The sequence below is a fragment of the Ursus americanus genome, chromosome 15 (genome assembly GCF_024610735.1).
Source record: "Ursus americanus isolate L20-20 chromosome 15, mUrsAme1.1.p, whole genome shotgun sequence".
NCBI classification, from domain to species: Eukaryota; Metazoa; Chordata; class Mammalia; order Carnivora; family Ursidae; genus Ursus; species Ursus americanus.
In genome coordinates, this window is record NC_142141.1 from 20,969,637 (window position 1) to 20,987,868 (window position 18,232).

General features: G+C 45.6%; 1 protein-coding gene across 2 annotated transcripts in view; it reads right to left on the reverse strand.

The window, feature by feature from the left end:
• Positions 1-18,232, reverse strand: part of GALNT10 (polypeptide N-acetylgalactosaminyltransferase 10) — a 212,798-nt gene that overhangs the window by 41,132 nt on the left and 153,434 nt on the right. For both annotated transcript variants that reach the window (XM_045791964.2, XM_045791966.2), the window contains exon 5: positions 264-449. In XM_045791964.2, the coding sequence (XP_045647920.1) occupies positions 264-449 (186 nt within the window). The remainder of the gene's footprint in view (positions 1-263; positions 450-18,232) is intronic.

Below are 18,232 nucleotides of genomic sequence, written 5' to 3' on the forward strand. Positions count from 1 at the left end.
GAAGTAAACTTGAAAACACAGAAAATCATGTAAGTAGATATTAGTGTGCTGTAGGACTTTGGGCAAGTCACCTCCCCCTCTTGGCTTCCTTCTCTGTAAAATGAAGGACAGGGCTTGAGTGGATTTTCAAGGTTTCTTTGAGCACTTCTGAGTCCCTCGGGGCACCTGATGTTGGCTGGCTGCATCTCAAGCAGTCAAGGGAACCCGTGTGGATGATCCCTGCAGAAGGCTGGGGCCTACCTAGCCTTGGGAGGGTCCCTTACCAAGCAAGGGGGGAAGCCAGTTGACATTGGCTTCACAGTGCGAGTCTAAGAATGTGATGACATCCCCGGTTGCCGCCGAGGCCCCCAGCATCCGCGTCCTTATCAGCCCTTCCCGTTTCTTGGTTCGAAGAATCCTCACACTGGGGAAAAGGGCCATGTAGTCCTCAAGTGGCTTCTTCAGGTGCTCTGTGAGAGGGACAGAAGAGGACAGATGGACAGAAGGGTAAGAACAGCTGCTTAGTAACCATTCTTGTCACCCCTCCCTTACGTGTGCACTGTACTTTATAGTTTAGACACAGCTTTCCCGTAGGATGTCTCATTGGACCTTTCATGTAGGATCACCACCTGCATGCCCTAAATGGGAAAACTGCAGCTCAAAGTCGTCCAGAGACAGTGCCAGGCCTGGAACACACAGAGGTCATCTGTATTAGAGTGCAGGCAGCTGCGGTTAATGCTTGGCTGAGATCTATTCCCTCTTTTTCCGGAAACAATACTCTGAATTTGCTTTGTGAAACTGCCCCTCCCCCTCCTCAGTCCCTCACACTTAAGGGGAAGCTCACCCCACCCCCCGGAGCCCAGTGGCAGGAGCCCGTGGCATAGGTTCAACCAATCAGAGCACTCCATTTCCTTGCCTACAGTGATTGGTTCATGGATGGCCATGTGACTTGAGTAGCTTCAAATAATGACTCCTGGGATTTTTTTTTTTTTTTTAGAACTATTTAAAAACGAGGCCCTTTCATTTTACTAGAGTTGGTAAGTTGGTTGTCCATCAGTCTGGAGGTGCTGGTGACAACTTTGGCAAATGAGGTGATCAGAGGTGGGAAGGGGTTCCTGCCAGGACTGAAGTGACGTGTGGAAAGAGTTGAGATGGAAATGATCCTGATGGCATTTTCATTCCCCAGATCCCCCTGTGCCCGAGGCAGACTCCTAGATGTTCTCACTACACATGAAACAAATTAGTCTTTCTGCTTATTCTAATGTGGGCTGGATTTCTGCCCTGTGTCTGGTAAAGTTGTTCTGAATAAATCTCACAGATAGTCTCTTCTTACTAGAAGTCCCAACCTTAACCCTGGTGTCTCTCTCTCTCTTTTTTTTTTTTTTTTTAAGATTTTATTTATTTATTTGACAGGGAGAGACAGCCAGCAAGAGAGGGAACACAAGCAGGGGGAGTGTGAGAGGAAGAAGCAGGCTCCCAGCAGAGGAGCCTGACGTGGGGCTCGATCCCAAGACTCTGGGATCACACCCTGAGACGAAGGCAGATGCTTAACGACTGCACCACCCAGGCGCCCCGACCCTGGTGTCTCTTGATTTTAATCAGGGTTACAGCCCCTTATGAAAACTCTAGTGTGGAAAAAAAAAACCCACTAGAATGGCTACAAAACCCCCTCAAGTTTATATCACGCTAGATGATGAAATACTGAATGCTTTTACCCTATGATAAGGATAAAGACTGCACACTCTCACACCACTTCCACTCAACACTACTGGAATTTCTGGCCAGTGCAACTGGCAAGACAAAGAAATGAAAGGCATAAAGATTGGGAAGAAAAAGGAAACAATATCTTTAATTGTAGATGACAGGGCTGTTTACACAGAAAAATCCTAGGAAATCTACAAAGAAACTAGAACTAATAGGTATACTGAGCAAGATATCAGGATACAGGTCAACTCTTAAAAATTGTATTCCTATATACCGGTGGATAAAAAAGCAAATGGAAAATGCAATTAAAAATGGTAAAAATACCATTTGCAATTCAGTAAGAGAAGTAAAAACTGTATACTTTAAAAACTGTTCTAAAACACGGTTGAAAGATATTAAAGACTAAAATAAATAGAAAGATAGTCCATGGTCATGGATTGGATGATTTAATATTGTTAAGATGGCAAAACCGCTTATATTGATCTAAATGATCTAAAGATTCAATGAGCTCAAAATCACAGCTGAACTCTTTGCAAAAATTGATAACTGACAAGCTATATCCTAAAATTTATGGAAGAGATCAAGGGATTTAGGATGGCCAGAACAATCTTTTGATTACTTATACATGAACGTTTATAGCAACACTATTCACAACAGCCAACTGGTGGAAAGAACCCAAGCTTCCGTCACCTCGTGACTGGATAAATGACTATGATATCTATCCATACAGTGGACTATTACTCAACCATAAAAAGGAATAAGGAACTGATACAGGGTACAATGCAGATGAACCTCAAAACATTACACCGAGTAACAGATGCCAGACACAAAAGGGCACATATTATATCATTCCACTTGTATGAAATTCCAGAATAGGTAAATCCATAGAGACAGCAAGCAGATTAGTGATTACCAGAGACTGGGGTAGAGGGAGAAATAGGGAGTGACTACTTAATGGGTATGGGGTTTCCTTTTTTTTTTTTTTTTAAGATTTTATTTATTTAACAGAGAGAGAGACAGCCAGCGAGAGAGGGAACACAAGCAGGGGGAGTGGGAGAGGAAGAAGCAGGCTCCCAGCAGAGGAGCCCGATGTGGGGCTCGATCCCAGAACGCCGGGATCACGCCCTGAGCCGAAGGCAGACGCTCAACGACTGAGCCACCCAGGCGCCCCTGGGGTTTCCTTTTGATCAAACATATTAGAACGAAGTGATGGTTGCACAACACTGTGAATGTACTAAATGCCAATGGATTGTATCCTTTAACATGGTTAATTTGATGTTACGTGGATTTTACCTCAATTAAAAAAATGGGTAAAATATCTGAATAGGCACTTCTCCAAAGATGATATACAAACAGCCAATAATCACATGAAAAGAAGTTCAACATCCTTAGTCATCAGGAAAATGAAAATCAAAACCACAATGAGATACTACTTCACCTCCACTAGGATGGCTGTAATGAAAAAGTCAGATAATAAGTGTTGCCAAGGATGCTGAGAATAAGAGTCTTTATATACTGTTGGTGGGAATGCAAAATCGTGCAGCCACTTTGGAAAACAGTCTGGAGTTCCTCAAGCAGTTAAGCACAGTTACCATATTACCCAGCAATTCCACTCCTAGGTATATACCCAAGAGAAATGAAAACACATGCCCACCCAAAAACTTGTATACTGATGTTCAGAGCAGCAATATTCAGAACAGCCCCAAAGTGAAAACCACCCAAACATCCACCACTGATGGACAAACAAACGTAGTCTATCCACACAATCGACTACTATTCAGCAATAAACAAGGAAAGAGCTATTGCAACAATATAGATGAACCTTTAAAAATAGTATTCTGGGTTAAAGCAGTCAGACACATAAGTCTAGATATTATGACTCTATTTACATGGAATTTCTAGAAATGCAAAAGTATAGGGACAGAAGGAAAGTCAGCAGTTGTCTGGGGCTGGGTTGGGAGTGGGGACTGACTGCAAAGAGACACAAGGAAACTTTTTGAAGTGATGGAAATATTTAAAACTGGATTATGTGATAGTTTCACAACTGTATAAGTTCACCTAAAAATACCCTGAACTGCAGACTTAAAATGGGTGATTTTTATATTATGTAAATTGTATCTGGATAAGGCTGTTAAATTTTTAAAAATTTGTATTTCTATGTACTGGCAAAGAACAATTGGGAAGTACAATAAAAATACCCTTTATAAAATAGTTTCATATAGTTAAAGACCCAAATAAATGGAGAGATAAATCATATGTGTACAGATTGGAAGACTCCATATTGCTGAAGAGTCAATTCTCTTCAAATTTATCTATAGATTTAATGCAATCCCAATAAAATCACCCTAGGTTTTGAAACTGACAACTTGCAAAGAATCTAGAATAGAGAAAACAATCTTGAAAAAGAATAAAGTTGAAGGACTCACACTGATTTCAAACTTATTATAAAGTCAAAATAATCAGAACAGTGTAGTACTGGCAAGGAATAAACGAAAGTGTCACTAGAACAGAACAGAGAGGCCAGAACTGTACCTACTACAGTACTACATATATGTCATGGACTGATTTTTGACAAGGGCACCAAGGCAAATTCAATGAGAATATAAAAGAATTTTCAAAAATGTGAAACTAAACAAATGAGCAAAGGAAAAAAAAAAAGAGAAAGACAAACCAAGAAACAGACTTAATTATAGAGAACACACTGCTGGTTACCAGAGGGGAAGTGGGTAGGGGGATGGGTGAAATAGGTGAAGGGGATTAAGAGTCCACTTACAATGAGCACTGAGTCATGTACAGAATTGCTGAATCACTATATTGTATACCTGGTACTAATATAACATTGTATGTTAACTATACTGGAATGGAAATGAAAAACTTAAAAAAATGTGCCAGCGTAACTGGATAAACCCATGAAAACAGATGAACGTCAACCCCTACCTCATACCATACAGAAAAAATAATTTTAGATGGGTAGCAGATTTAAACATAAAGGCTGAAACTATAAGGCTTCCTGAAGAAAACATAGGAGAATATCATTGTGAACTTGGGATAGGAAAAGATTTCTTAGGACATAAAAAGCACTAATCCATAAAAGAAAAAAACTGATAAAAACTGGACTTGATTAAGAACTTGCTCACAAAAGACATCAGCAACAAAATGACAAGGCAGGCAACCGTCTGGGAGAAAACATTCACAATACATGTCTCTGACAAAGGATTTGTATCCAGAATATGTAATGAATTCTGACAAAGTCAATCATAAAAAGATGACCATATAAAACTGGGTGAAAAACTTTGAAGCATTTTCACAAAAATATATTTCACAAAAGAACTGATCTACAAATGGCAAGTAGTGTATGAAAAGGTGTGACACAAATTAAAAGCCTGAGATGCCATTCACTATACATTCCCCAGAAAGACAAAAAGGAAAAACAGGAACAGTATCAAGTACTGAGGAAGAGGTGAGCAATTGGAATTCACTCCTTGCTGCGAGAAATAGAAAATGTACAACCACTCTGAAGAGCTGTTTGCTTCTTATAAAGGTAAAAGGGCAACTCTCCTATATCCACCAATTCTACTCGTAGTTATTTACCCAAGAGAAACAAAAACATACACCCACAAAAAAACCAAAAACAAAAACAAAAACCAAGAGTGTTTCACAGTAGTTTTATTCATAGTAGTACCAACTAGAAACAATCCAAATGTCACCAACCGGTGAAGGGATAAACAAATCGTGGTAGAGTCATTCAGCAGATTCGCTACTCAGCAATAAAGGAGCAAGCTTTTGATATATCCAACCACATGGATGAATTTCAGAATTATTATGTCGAAGCAAAGAAGGCAGACACAAAAAATACCTTAGTATAGGATTCATTTCAAGTTCAGCAACAGCCAAAATAAACTTGGAGGATGGAATTAAGAACAGTGTTTGCCCCTGGGGTGTGGGGACTGGCTAGAAGGAGCATGAAGGAAATTTCTGGGATGAGGCAATTTCTGTATCTTGACTGGGGTGTTGGCTTCCCAGGTGTATACACCTGTTAAATCTTGTGGAATTGTATACTTAACATAGCTGTGCATTTTTTCACTGTTTGCAATTTTTATCTCAATTAAAAAAAATACTGGTCTATCAAACTCAATACCCAAAAAACAAATAATCCGGTTAAGAAATGGGCTGAAGACACGAATAGACATTTTTCCAAAGAGGACATCCAGATGGCCAACAGACGCATGAAAAGATGCTCAACACCACTCATCATCAGGGAAACACAAATCAGAACCACAATGAGCTAGCACCTCACACCTGTCAGAATGGCTAAAATTAACAACACAAGAAACAAGAGGGGTTGGCAAGGATGAGAAGAAAGGGGAACCCTCTTGCACTGCTGGTGGGAATGCAAATTGGTGCAGTCACTCTGGAAAATAGTATGGAGTTCCTCAAAAAGTTAAAAATAGAGCTACCCTATAATCCAGCAATTGTACTAGTAGGTATTTATCCAAAGGGTACAAAAATACAGACTTGAAAGTGTACATGCACCCTGATGTTTATAGCGGCATTATCAATAACAGCCAAACTGTGGGGAGAGCCCAAATGTTCACTGACTGATGAATGGATAAAGAAGATGTGGTATATATACACAACGGAACATTACTCAGCCATCAAAATGAAGGAGGTGTTGCCATTTGCAACAACGTGGGTGGAGCTAGAGAGTATTATGCTAAGCGAAATAAGTCAGTCAGGGAAAGAAAAATACCATATGATTTCACTCACGTGTGGAATTTAAGAAACAAAACAGATGAACATATGGGAGGGGGAAACGAAGGGCGAGGGAAACAAACCATAACACTTAAAGACAGAACAAACCGAGGGTTGTTGGATAAGGTGGGTGGGAGATGGGCTAGATGGGATGGGTGATGGGTATTTAGGAGGCACTTTTTATGATGAGCTCTGGGTGTTGTACATAAGTGATGAATCACTGAATTCTACTCCTGAAATCAATATTGCACTACGTGTTGACTAATTAGAATTTAAATAAAAACCTAAAGAAAAAAAATACTGGTCAAAACACATACTCATTCTCTCTCCGTCTCAGCTGGGAAAGTTGGAGCTGCCTGGGAATCAGGAGAACTGGGCTGATGCTCCCACTGTCTGGCATGGTGGGCCCATCCTTGATTGCCTCTGCGCCTGAATCAGGGTTTGGACTAGAAGGTCTTCCAGGGCCCGGGATCCAGACCTCACAGAAGCCCAGTTAGCATGTGACCAGAGCTACTGGGTGATCACCTTCCCTAACCCAGGCCCCAAATCCTGCTCTGAATTCACTCGGTCTGGGGTCAGAGCTGGAAGGGCCCTCCTAAGTCACGGGGTGCATCCGAATCACCTGGTGGGCTGGCTGTAAATACAGCTGTGCTGGGCATCATCCCAGCGGACTGTGACTTGCTAAGCCTGGGGCAGCACCGAGCACCTTTAGTGTCACTTGACCCATAAGTGATTCTGATGCACAGCCAGGCCTGGAAACCACTGGAGTAGTTTGGTCTTCATTCATTCATTCATTCATTCATTCATTCATTCATTCGAGGGAGAGAAAGAGAGCACGAGCAGGGGTAGGGACAGAGGGAGAGAGAGAAGCAGGCTTTCTGCTGAGCAGGGAGCCCGACTAGGGCTCGACCCCAGGACCCTGAGTTCATGACCTGAGCTGAAGGCAGACACTTAACTGACTGAGCCACCCAGGTGCCCCATGGTCTCTATTTTATAGACAGAAAGCTGAGGTCCAGAGACGGGAAGGATCCCCCTCTGGCATATACTTAACAGCGGGGCTGGTTTCAAACCAGGGTTCCCTGGATGCCAGAACCCAATAACCCTTTTATTCTTCTCACTCCGTATAGAAGTGAATCACTTTCACTGTTATGTAAGGAAGATTATAATTTGCAAAGGAGTTTCACACATTTGATCCCCCTGCTTCATAAAATCATTCTCTGCTTTGTGCTTCTCTCCCCTTGACAGGGTGAGAAAACGGATGCTCAGAGAAACTAAGAAACTCGCCTGAGGTTGTACAGCCACTAAATCACTGGTTTTTCTATAGGAACATGATGCTTTCCCCGTTTTTCTGTTTCCCCAAGCTCTCACAATCATATATTATGATCTTTGCCAGTTCCACTACCCCACTACAATTTACTTAGTTTTAAAATCAACTCCTCTTTTTAAATTAAACATTTTTATTGAATTAAATTTATTTTAAAGGGAAACAAGCACCATAAAGGGAAAATTGGTACCATTTGTGATAAAGTGCTAATAAATAAAAAATCCAAATAAAAATAAAACAGTGTGACTCGATTTTAGCCAGATCCTCCTGCCTCCGCACAACTAGGAGCTTATGGTCTGCTCTCTCTCGGTCAAGAGAGATACGGGCAACCAACCAAGACTCTCCATCCGAGGTAATCAGAAGAAATGGATGAGAGCTGGAAAGAGAAAATGTTCTCGCCACATGATTCAACATGGCCTAATGCAAAGTCTCTGAACCAACTGAGATCATCTCAGGTGCCACTTAAAACCACTTTTTCACTGGAACACTCAGGACACTGCTCTGGTCCCTTGATGTAAGTCTCCAGAAACTTCCACGACCTGAAGTATGCTTTGTGTTGTATCGCCTGGCGTCTTGCAGGTCGGAGCAATTAAAAGATATAAAGAGAAAAATTATCTGCACATATACAAGCGTGCTGGAAGGCTGAAAAATACTCCAGGTCGCCTTCTTGCTTGCTTGCCAAGATTAATACGGCGCCTCCTGCCCTTTCCCACTTCGCTTTGGAACAGTGACTCTGTAGAAAGCAGAAATCAATTTGCCCTAATTGAGGGACTAAATCTTTCCAAAAGAGACTTTCTTGGGCAGTGAAACAAGATAGCAAGAGGCATGATCACGCTCCAGATATGCTGCTGTTCGGGCAGGAACACTATCTTTAAAAAAAAAGAAAAAAAAAATCCATAGTCATTGTCTGTGACCAGCGCTGCTTCTTGGCTGGGTTCAACTGGTAGGTCATTAAAACGAGGATGAGATAATCTCCTTCACCCACACACCACTACTCCCATCAGAGGGTGAAATATCACCCTGTCCGGCTCTAATCATCGAGGGCCCGGCTTGGGCAGAGCCCCATCGCTAAATCACCCCGAACGCAGATGGCCGCAGTCATTACAGATCGACAAATTAGGGCCTTTTGACAGCTTGTGGTGAAATCGGAGCAATTATTTAGGGGCAATTATACTCCTCCTGTCCTTATCAGAAAATGCATTTACACAAAATCAGGCCTGTTGCCTTATTTTACTGCACTGTCTTCTTGGATGAGCACATTCCCTAAAGTCACAGAATTTTAGAGCTGGAAGGGATTTTGGATGAAGATGATGACGGTTATGATGATGACAATTACAGGGAACGACTACTGAGCCCTTGCTCACACACGCAGCTCCCTGTCTCATCTACATCATCTCTGATGCCTGCAACACCACCACAGAAAGCCCCATTTTAGAGAAGGCAGCATGAGGCTCAGCGTGGGAGATGTAACCTGTCCGAAGAATACAGCTGATAAATGATGAAGCCGAGTTCTAAAACCCAGCCCCGCCTGACCATGAAAGAGTAGGCTCTTCCTACTGCACCAAACCTCACCTCTGCCTCATGGCAGTCAGGCCCTTCATTCCACCCAGAGGGCATTGGGGAGGGCCAGAGACGTTAAATGTCTTCTTGCCCAGAATCCTATAGGGATACGGCATTTTCCACCCTGGGATTTCTCCCGGCTTCATAAGCACTAGGACAGGGATGGAAAACAGGCATCACTGAAGTGCCTAAGCTAATGGTTGTAATGGATACCTAAAGCTGTGTTAAGAAAGGCTCTGAGGTTATATCCTGGCTCAGCATAAAAGTGCCAGGACTGAGAAGAGACGTCTGCCCTGAGGCACATCCTCATCATTCCTCTTCCAGGAGCTGCTTGGATTGAAAAGCAATACAGAATTGCTTGTGCTCTCATTACCCTTATTTAATGATGAGTCCGGGCCATCCACCGAGGAGTGAGGTTGATTCCGAAGGTGAGCCGCACAGGGTAGGGCTTTAGGCAGATGTCAGGAGAGCAGTTGAGAGTGCTCACAGGTGCATTCTGTGTGTCCTCTCTACACATACTCGGCAACTGTTCTGCCCCCCGCTACCGGCCTGCCAGCACTTGCCTCTGCCGGGGACTCTCTGCGTCCACGGGTGGACCTCAGTCAAGGGCTGTGGTGTGGGCTCCCTCAGCCCTGGGAGGGGATAACCCCGAGCACGTGCTCTGGGCTGGCCCCCAGGGCTACCGTGGGAATCGTGCACAGTGGTGCCACCACAGGCCTTCCGTTCCATTCTCACCTCCTCACTGTCTTGCTGGTATGTCTCGAAATCTCCCGAATTAACTACTTGCACTCAAATCCTGTGTCAGGTTGCAGGAAACCCCAACTGAGACAAAACCAAGTAGCAAGTATGACTTAGAGCAACCACAGGGTCAGCGTATGGTTCTGCGAAGCTGCCGGTGAGGACTTCCGCTCAGCCACACCTTGTTCCGTGGCGCCCGGTTTCTGTCAATAGCAGTTACTGTGTGTTCAGTACTTAGCTGTACCAAGCACATTCACTCGTCTAATCTCCACACACACTCCCAGAGGTGGTCTGTGGTTAGTGTCCCTGTTTTACCGATGAGGAAACTGGGACCCAGAGAAGTTAAGTAACTTTCCCCAGGTCCGCACAGTAAGTCTTGCATTTCAATCCAGCAGCCCGGCTCCAGAGCCTGTTGTCATCTTTGTTACACTTTTGAAAAAAAAGTAAGTATCATTTCAAACATATTAACAAAGTAGAATAGAATAAAGCCCCCTCTGCCATCAAGCCATCACTCAGCTTCAGGAATTACCAGTGTCCAGATACTGTTTCATCGCTGCCCCCGCCACTGGATGGTACTGGAGGCTGTGCTCTTACCATTCATGCCTCTGGAGGAGAAAAGCCTGGGGAATTAACGTGGGAGGATATGACGGCTCCCACGGCAAGAGCACCAGCCCTTTCTCAAGAACACTTCCCGGGAGTTACCTCAAGGTCGGGCACACGGTATCTTCTCAGGAAATACTTGTTAATTACCTTGTGGGACTCCCCCTAAAGCCCCTCCAAGGACGGTGGGACAGGTATCAACTCTGACATCACTAGAGAGGAAACAGGCCCAGAGAAGACAAAGTCTCGCCCCAAGTCTTTCAGCCGGTGGGGTCTGAGTAAGGACCAGACCTCAGGGCCTGTGCTTCCCTGGGTCCTCCCCACGCTGTGCATGTGTGCACGTGTGTGCACCTCCCCTCACCCACACTCAGGCTTCTCAGGGGCCTGCAGCTTCTCCTTCCTATCTGGTCTCCAGGGCAGTAGGACTGTGAGGATGGTTCTAGCTGGCTGGCTGAGGCACAGGGAGGAACTGCAGAAGAGGAGCTGCTCTGGGTTGACTTGTGTCCCCCCAAAAAGATAAGTTCAAGTCCTAGCCCCTAGTACCTGTGAATGTGACCTTCCTTGGAATTTGGGTCTTTGCAGATGTCATCAAGATAAGACAAGGTCATACTGGTTAAGGGTGGGCCTGAAAGCAATGACTGGTATCCTTTATAAGAGGAGGGAACTCTGGACAAATGAGGAGAAGGCCATGGAACCACGGAGGCAGAAAAAAGCCCAGATGTGCCAAGGACTGTCAGCAACACCAGAAGCCTGGAGGAGGCAAGGAAGGATCCTTCTGTAGAGCCTTCTGAGGGAGCATGGCCCCGCTGACACCTTGATTTCAGACTTCCAGCCTCCAGAACTGTGAGAGAACAAAGTTCTGTTGTTTTAACCCCCCAGGGTGTGGCGCCTTGTTAAGGCAGCCCTAGGTCACTCAGACAGAAGGGTGAGGTTTTCACCCTGGCATCGTAAGAGTCGGTGACACAGAAAGAATATAGTCCCAGTCCAGCCACTACTATCCCTTGTCTGGAGCACTGTGATCTCTGGGCAGGTATGGTGGCCGTGATTGCTGTCCCTGCTCCACTGTCCCTCTTTAGGCTGCATGCAGTTTAGGTGATCTCTAAAAAGAGCAGTAAATTGCACCTTGTCACTCTTCCACTGCCTTGCTTAAGCCCTTCAGTGGCTTCCCATGGCTCTTGGATGAAAGTCCAAAATCCTTACCAGGGCTGACAAGGCTGTGTGTGTTGGTCCCCTCCCTTCCTTGCTGCCCCCCAGCTTGCCTTCTTCCTTCAGGCATCCAAAGGCCCCATGATGAACCCTTCTGCTTCCGGTTGTCTGTCCATGCTGGTCCTTTGGCCTAGGTTGCCAAGAGCCCAAGCCCTTGCTCACTCTTGCCAGCAAACTCCTGTTCCTCCTTCAGCTTTGACTCAAGACTTCGACTCCTCACTAACGCCTTCCTGATGACCTCCTGGACCACAGCAGGTCCCTAGGGCAGATCATCACAGAGCCCTGGAACATGTCCTTTGTGTCCCTCAGCTCAGGTCATCATCTATCGTCCTGCATTCGTGGCATTACTTCCTCTGTCTCCCTCCCACTTTGAGCTCCCGGAGGGCAAGCCCTGTGAACACTCTGCCCGCCACGTGCCTCACGCAGAGCCAGAGGCATCTGCCAATCCCTGCTGATCCCACACGCCTGCCTCCTCCACCCTTTCATCCGGTTTGATTTGATTTGATCTGATTTCCCTGTGAAGGAAGCAGGTCACGGTTCATCATCCTCATTTGCTGACGAGGGAAGTCAAGTTCAGGAGATGATGTTTCTGGTCCAACGTTACACAGCCAGCAAGGTAAGGTGAAGACAGGACTCAAATCCAGTTCAGTGTGTTCAGGAATCTTCACTCCAGTGCTGTGTGCAATCAAATCTATTCCCAAGTAGAATTCCTGAGCTTCTGTCTCTGGTGTCATTGAACCTTGCAGAGACACCTGCTGAGGAGCACCCCAAAACTAAGGAGCTCTGTATGTCCCACACTCTGGCAGGGCACAGAGCATGTGGGAGAGGGGCCCAGGGATGGGCCCTTGAGGGAAGAGGAGGAGAAGGAGAAGGAGAAGGGACGTAGGGATCAAGTCACAAACCAGACGGATCGGCATCGTCCGTGTCACTCGGTTCTCCGGCCTCCGGGGGTGTTGTTAATAACGCAGACGTTGTGGCGGGAGAGGCTGCCCTCCACACATCCGGCCTGACTTCTGGGAGCTGTAGGTGTTCTGGGTCTTGTCACATCTCAGCTCTGCTGGGCTTCTGGCTATTAAAGTGTCATAGCTCATCTGTTTCCAGGATTGACTTATTCACTTTTAAGTCTTAGTGTATTCCAAGGTGCTGCCAATCCATTTGGAGGAGGGAGGGCTCACAGCAGTGCAAAGTGTCACCCTTTGTCCTGTTATGACACTTAGGTGCTTCCAACCGAAGGAAAATTGTTAAGATGAGGTGGACCCTCATCTTTATTATCACTGTCATTGTCATGATTTTTATCGCGTGCTCACCGTGTGCCTGGGCCTGCTGTCTTATTTCATTCCCAAAACAACTCTACTAGGTAGGCACTGTTAACTACCTTAGATGGGGAAACTGAGGCTTTGAAAAGTTTTATGTGAATCTATGTCCAAATAGCCAGTAGGTGACAGCCAGAGCCATGCCAGGTGTTTCTGATCCCCAAAGCTGGCATAATTAACTACAAAACTACATCACCCCTGGAGGTCCCCAGTCTCTCCATTCTGCCTGGTGGGTACGTTTCCAATCCCAAAACCTCTATCCTATCTCCCATCCCCTGGGATGTTCAGGGCTTTCACTTGCTAAAAAAAACTTACAGACAGGTGACTACGAACAGCAGGAAAATTAAAAAGACAGGTTGGGAAGGAAAGCGATGATGGCACCAGGTGAAATGCACAGGCATTTAAGCATCATTTACTGTTTGGAAAAGTCAAACAGACCAGTCCTTCAGGACAGACATACTGTTCTGGCCCTGAGTTCTGGGAGAACTTCAGAGTGGCAGAGATGAAAGGGGCCCTGGAGTTCAGCTCAAAGCCCTTTCTCATTCTCCTTTGATGTGGGTCCTCTCCTAAGACAGTCTAAGGTGTAATAGACATTCTGGATGGCTGGTTCTGAAAACCCAGCCACCTCTTTTCCCCCTTCCTCTTCCCTGGCCTCCTCTTCTTGACAACAGCTTTATTGAGATATAATGCACATCCCATACAATTCACCCATTTCAAGCCTACAATTCAATGTCCACCAGCCAGTTCCGTACTGTTGAAAGTAGCAAACCAGCTGTACCTTAGTGAAGGCATGTCTGTGAAGAGAACTTGGGTCCGTTTCATCCTGCTGGGTGCCAGGGTCTATGATAGGCACATTCCTTTCTGTTGATCTAATACGGTGGTTTTCAAAGCGCAGACCCCAGACCAGGTGTATCAGCATCACCTAGGAACTTAGGAAAAATGCCAATTCTGAGGTCTCTCCCCAAACCCACTGAATCAGATGAATGGGGCCCACTGACCTGGATTTTAACAGGTTCTCTAAGTGATGCTTGTGCATGTTAGCGTTCAAGAAAAACACCGATCTGACTTAACGCACAAGGTGAGAGCAGAGAAATGAATCTAGGCCAACATGATCATATCAGGATTTCTAAATGATTAGAAATGGAACCTCAGTTTTCCTGCTAGAGTAATAGAAAAACTGAAGTTCTCCAAGGAATGCAAGACTATTTGCTGGCCTCCAGCAAAACTGTGAAGGGGATGGGTCCTGGCTTGGGTACCCTCCATCCTCGTCCTCGGACTCATGGTGGTCCCCACCTGGGCCGGCCTCTCCTTCACCTCCACAACCCTCCTCTTGCTGCCTTCAAGCGACAGAAGATCTGACAAACGAATGTTCCTCCTGATAGGCTCACAGCAAGGGCTCTTAACCCTTAGCCCTAAGAATTCCTGGGGGAATCTGTTTTCACAGACATTCTCTATGTCGGGGAACAGTGACTTTCAAAACCTCTTGACTGTGACCCATAAAAAAATACACTTTACATGATGACCCGGTACATAGACACATAACTGAAATACAACGTTGATGCACTTGGATATGTTTTTTCCTATTCTAGCCTCTTGTATTTCATTTTTGTTAAAAAGCTGGTCATGATCCCTGAAACTGGTGTCATGACCTTCCAATGAGTCTACTACAATCCGAAAGACCCTGCCTTGGGGCACAGTCTGGAATCTACGGTGTTAAAAAAGATGCCTCACTTGATCTTTAGGTCCTCGGCCATGGCCCCTGACCAGAGGCCAGTGCTCCCTGCCCAAAGCCCATTGTTGTTACTGTTATTATTGCCAAGATTCTGAGAAAGTGTACTCAAGGTCCAAGTTCTACATGCATGACTGCCGTTGCCCTGCTGACCTCAGGAGGCTGTTACTAGAACGCCTGTATGTTGATTTGAGATCTCTGGAGTACCACATGGGTGGAGAAACTGATTATGCCCAAGTGGTCAATTTTCTTCTACCAGAGACTCTAAAGAGCGTATTTTAGGTGTTCTTCCTCTTACTGTTGGAGCTGTCAGGAAAATATGTGTCTCGGGGCTTTTGGATCTATGGGTCCTATTGTCTCTGTAGCTGGAAAATATAAGGGACATAGCAGATCTGGGGGAACTGGGCCTAAGCCCTTTGTCAGAAGCCAACACAGCTCCAACATTTGGCTGGCTCACCTTCTGATTCAGGGGTTTCCACCTTATCTTACTCAACATCCCTTTATGTTACAGTTATCTTGTATGGTCCCCTTTAATAACCTAAAATAAAATTCACAAAAAGTATCATTTGCTTAACACCTAATTTGAAACAACTCTATATAATACCTCAGCTGTGATATAAAGGAGAAATAATAAAATAACATGTGTTTCAATACGTAAGTGCTTGGGATGACTACAAGAAGACAGAGAAGTAGCCAAATGCTTGTATTTACAGTGTCTTCTACTGGGTTACATTTAGTTCAGCTAACAGATCAATGCGGGTATGTGGGCTGGCAACTCAAGTCCCAAGAGCAGCACTGCTGTTGATGATGTCGTTTCCTAAAACAGTGAACAACTTCTAGAACAAGTACAATCTTCCCTTAATATACATGTATTCCTGGAAAAGTCAGCACATGCCTGGGGGGAGGGGAGAGAGCTCATCTGGGGGAGAACACTGTACGTGTCTGTAAGCTGCTTTGATTGGTAGTTGGCAATAGGAGAGGAGAGAGAGGAAGAGAAGGTTGGGTGAAATGCTCATGGGCATGTTCCAGTGACAAAATACATTTCTGGGGGGAAACTGAAGGAGGAGAGGGAACCAGTAAGGCTGGGCATTGTGTGGCCCAGGGGCCTTGGGAGAACAGGAATGTTTAGTGAAAGTTCTAAGTGGGTTGCTATGGAGTATGTGATGTGAAAGTCCTCCTCTGCCTCTTCCCATCAAGTGTTCAGTAAAGCTGGAAGTCCTCCCTGATACCTGTGCACACATGGATTCTTTCAGGGGGCTCTCCGTCCAGGGTGGAAACAGAGTGAGTCCCTGCTAACTCAGGCATGCACCTGCTGAGTACCAGGCACTGTCCTGGGCTCTTGGCTGGCTCCAGCCCATACACATCCTTCATCGCTACCCTCTGAGGGTTACCCCTACTTTATGGATATGGAAACAGACCCACAAAGGGTCTGTCACTGCCTATAGTCACACAGATGGTAGTGATCTCCCTGGAGCTCAAGCCCAAGTCTGTCGGTCTCCACCATCTCTCTCAATCCATGGCCCACGGGTTGGAGAGCTTAGACGCATGCGTGAAGTTAATTGCTCTGGTACGTTTCTGAGAACGAATGGAAAGTGGACCTCCAAGCTAAAGACAAATTGTACATCTTCCCCAAACATTTGTTTTGAAACCACAAGCCCCTCTGTTTTTTGGCATCACGTTACAAATCATCCCACTCCTCGGGGCACAGGTATGTCGCTTGAACATGCCTTTGGTGATTTTAAGAATGAATTATGCTCCTTCCTCAAGCAATCCTGTCCACCAGCCAGCTCCCAGAAGTAGAAAGCACTTCATCACACAAATTAACTCCTCTCCCCGATTTCACAGAAGATGAGTAATCTATGAAAAAAGAGATGCTATTATCTAAACAGGCAGCCTTATCTGCACTTTTAATTTCAACTAAATACCTTGGTTCCTTTTCAGCGGGTGGGCAGGGCCATAAATCTGTTTAATAATCAGATGACGAATAAAAACACTCCAGAAAACACTACTATCAAGTTAATTACAGCCTCCCCTGTTTTCTAAAAGCGACTCCCCACCAATCAGCTACAATTGAGAAGAGAAGGTCGGGTCCCTTGGACTTGGCCCACCCTGCTCTTTCACCCAGTTGGAGCCCATCCAGGAGGCAGATTCATGGGCAGTTCAAGTTGTGGGCTCTTGGTAGCTGCTCTTAAATTATGTCAGGTTGTCAGGTGCCGGAGAGCAACACGTGTTTCATTTAGGGCGCCGGCGTCCATGCCTATCCTTTAAGGTGTTATTAAGAAAGGAAAAAAAAATTCTTCCACTTCAGCAACAGTGTCAACCTGTCAGTTTCATATTTGTTAAAGGGCAAAAGTATTCTCCTGGGGGAGATTTTCCTGCTCAGCACACAGGAAGAGAAGGTTGAACATATGTCAGAGCGTTTCCTTACCACCCCTCTAACTCCTGCCACCCCCTCTCCCCTAAATTCCCCAACCCAACCTTAGCTATCTGGAAACCTCTGCTCTGCAGAGTCCTGCAGAACTCTCATTCCGCCCCTCCCCTCCCTGCTTCCTCCCTGCTTGGTGCCAGACCAGGCAGGGCGGGAGCTTCGCTATTTACACAAACTCCCGCAGCAGAAATTAATCTGGGTACACAGTCTCTGGCCCCTAATCCTTCGTCTCTCATGCCATCCACACTGTTGCTACAGCACAGGTCTACTGATGTTATCTGGTGACATTCCAGGCCTCTCGGCGATGTCCAAAGCCCATCTTCCCAGGCCAATTGCCCATCTTGACCCGGCACCCGATCCTCTCTGCAGACACCACTCAACTGCTTTCTTGCCTTCACTCCTTTAGTCTTGCAAATCCTTCAGCTCGGAGCATCCTTCTCTGCTTCTCTGTCCCGGGGAATCCTAGTCTCCCCTCTGGGCTCAGTGCACAGTGCTCCTGGATTACCATCTGCGTGAATGGCGTTCTCCAGTGATTCCCACTGACTATAGCACACGCTCTGACCACAGCTCTGTTTGCCTTCCATGCGTGTCAGGACTTGTGTCAGTCTGCCTGCAGCAAGCTTCTTGAGAGCAGGACCAAGGCTGATTTACTCCCCGTCCTTCACAGCACCTGTAATTCTGCAGGTGCTAACAGATATCTGGGGAACGATCCTGAATTGGTTAGTTTTCCTTGTCATTTGCTGCTTTTATTTTTTAAAATCTGTACACACAACTTGCTTCCAGAGGACTTAACATGTCACCCAGGGGAGGATGTCAAGCATGTTGGGGGGGGGGCTGTCATCCAGGTATTCACTTGTGGGTTTTTAAACATAGGAGGTAGCCAAAGGAAGGGAAACTCG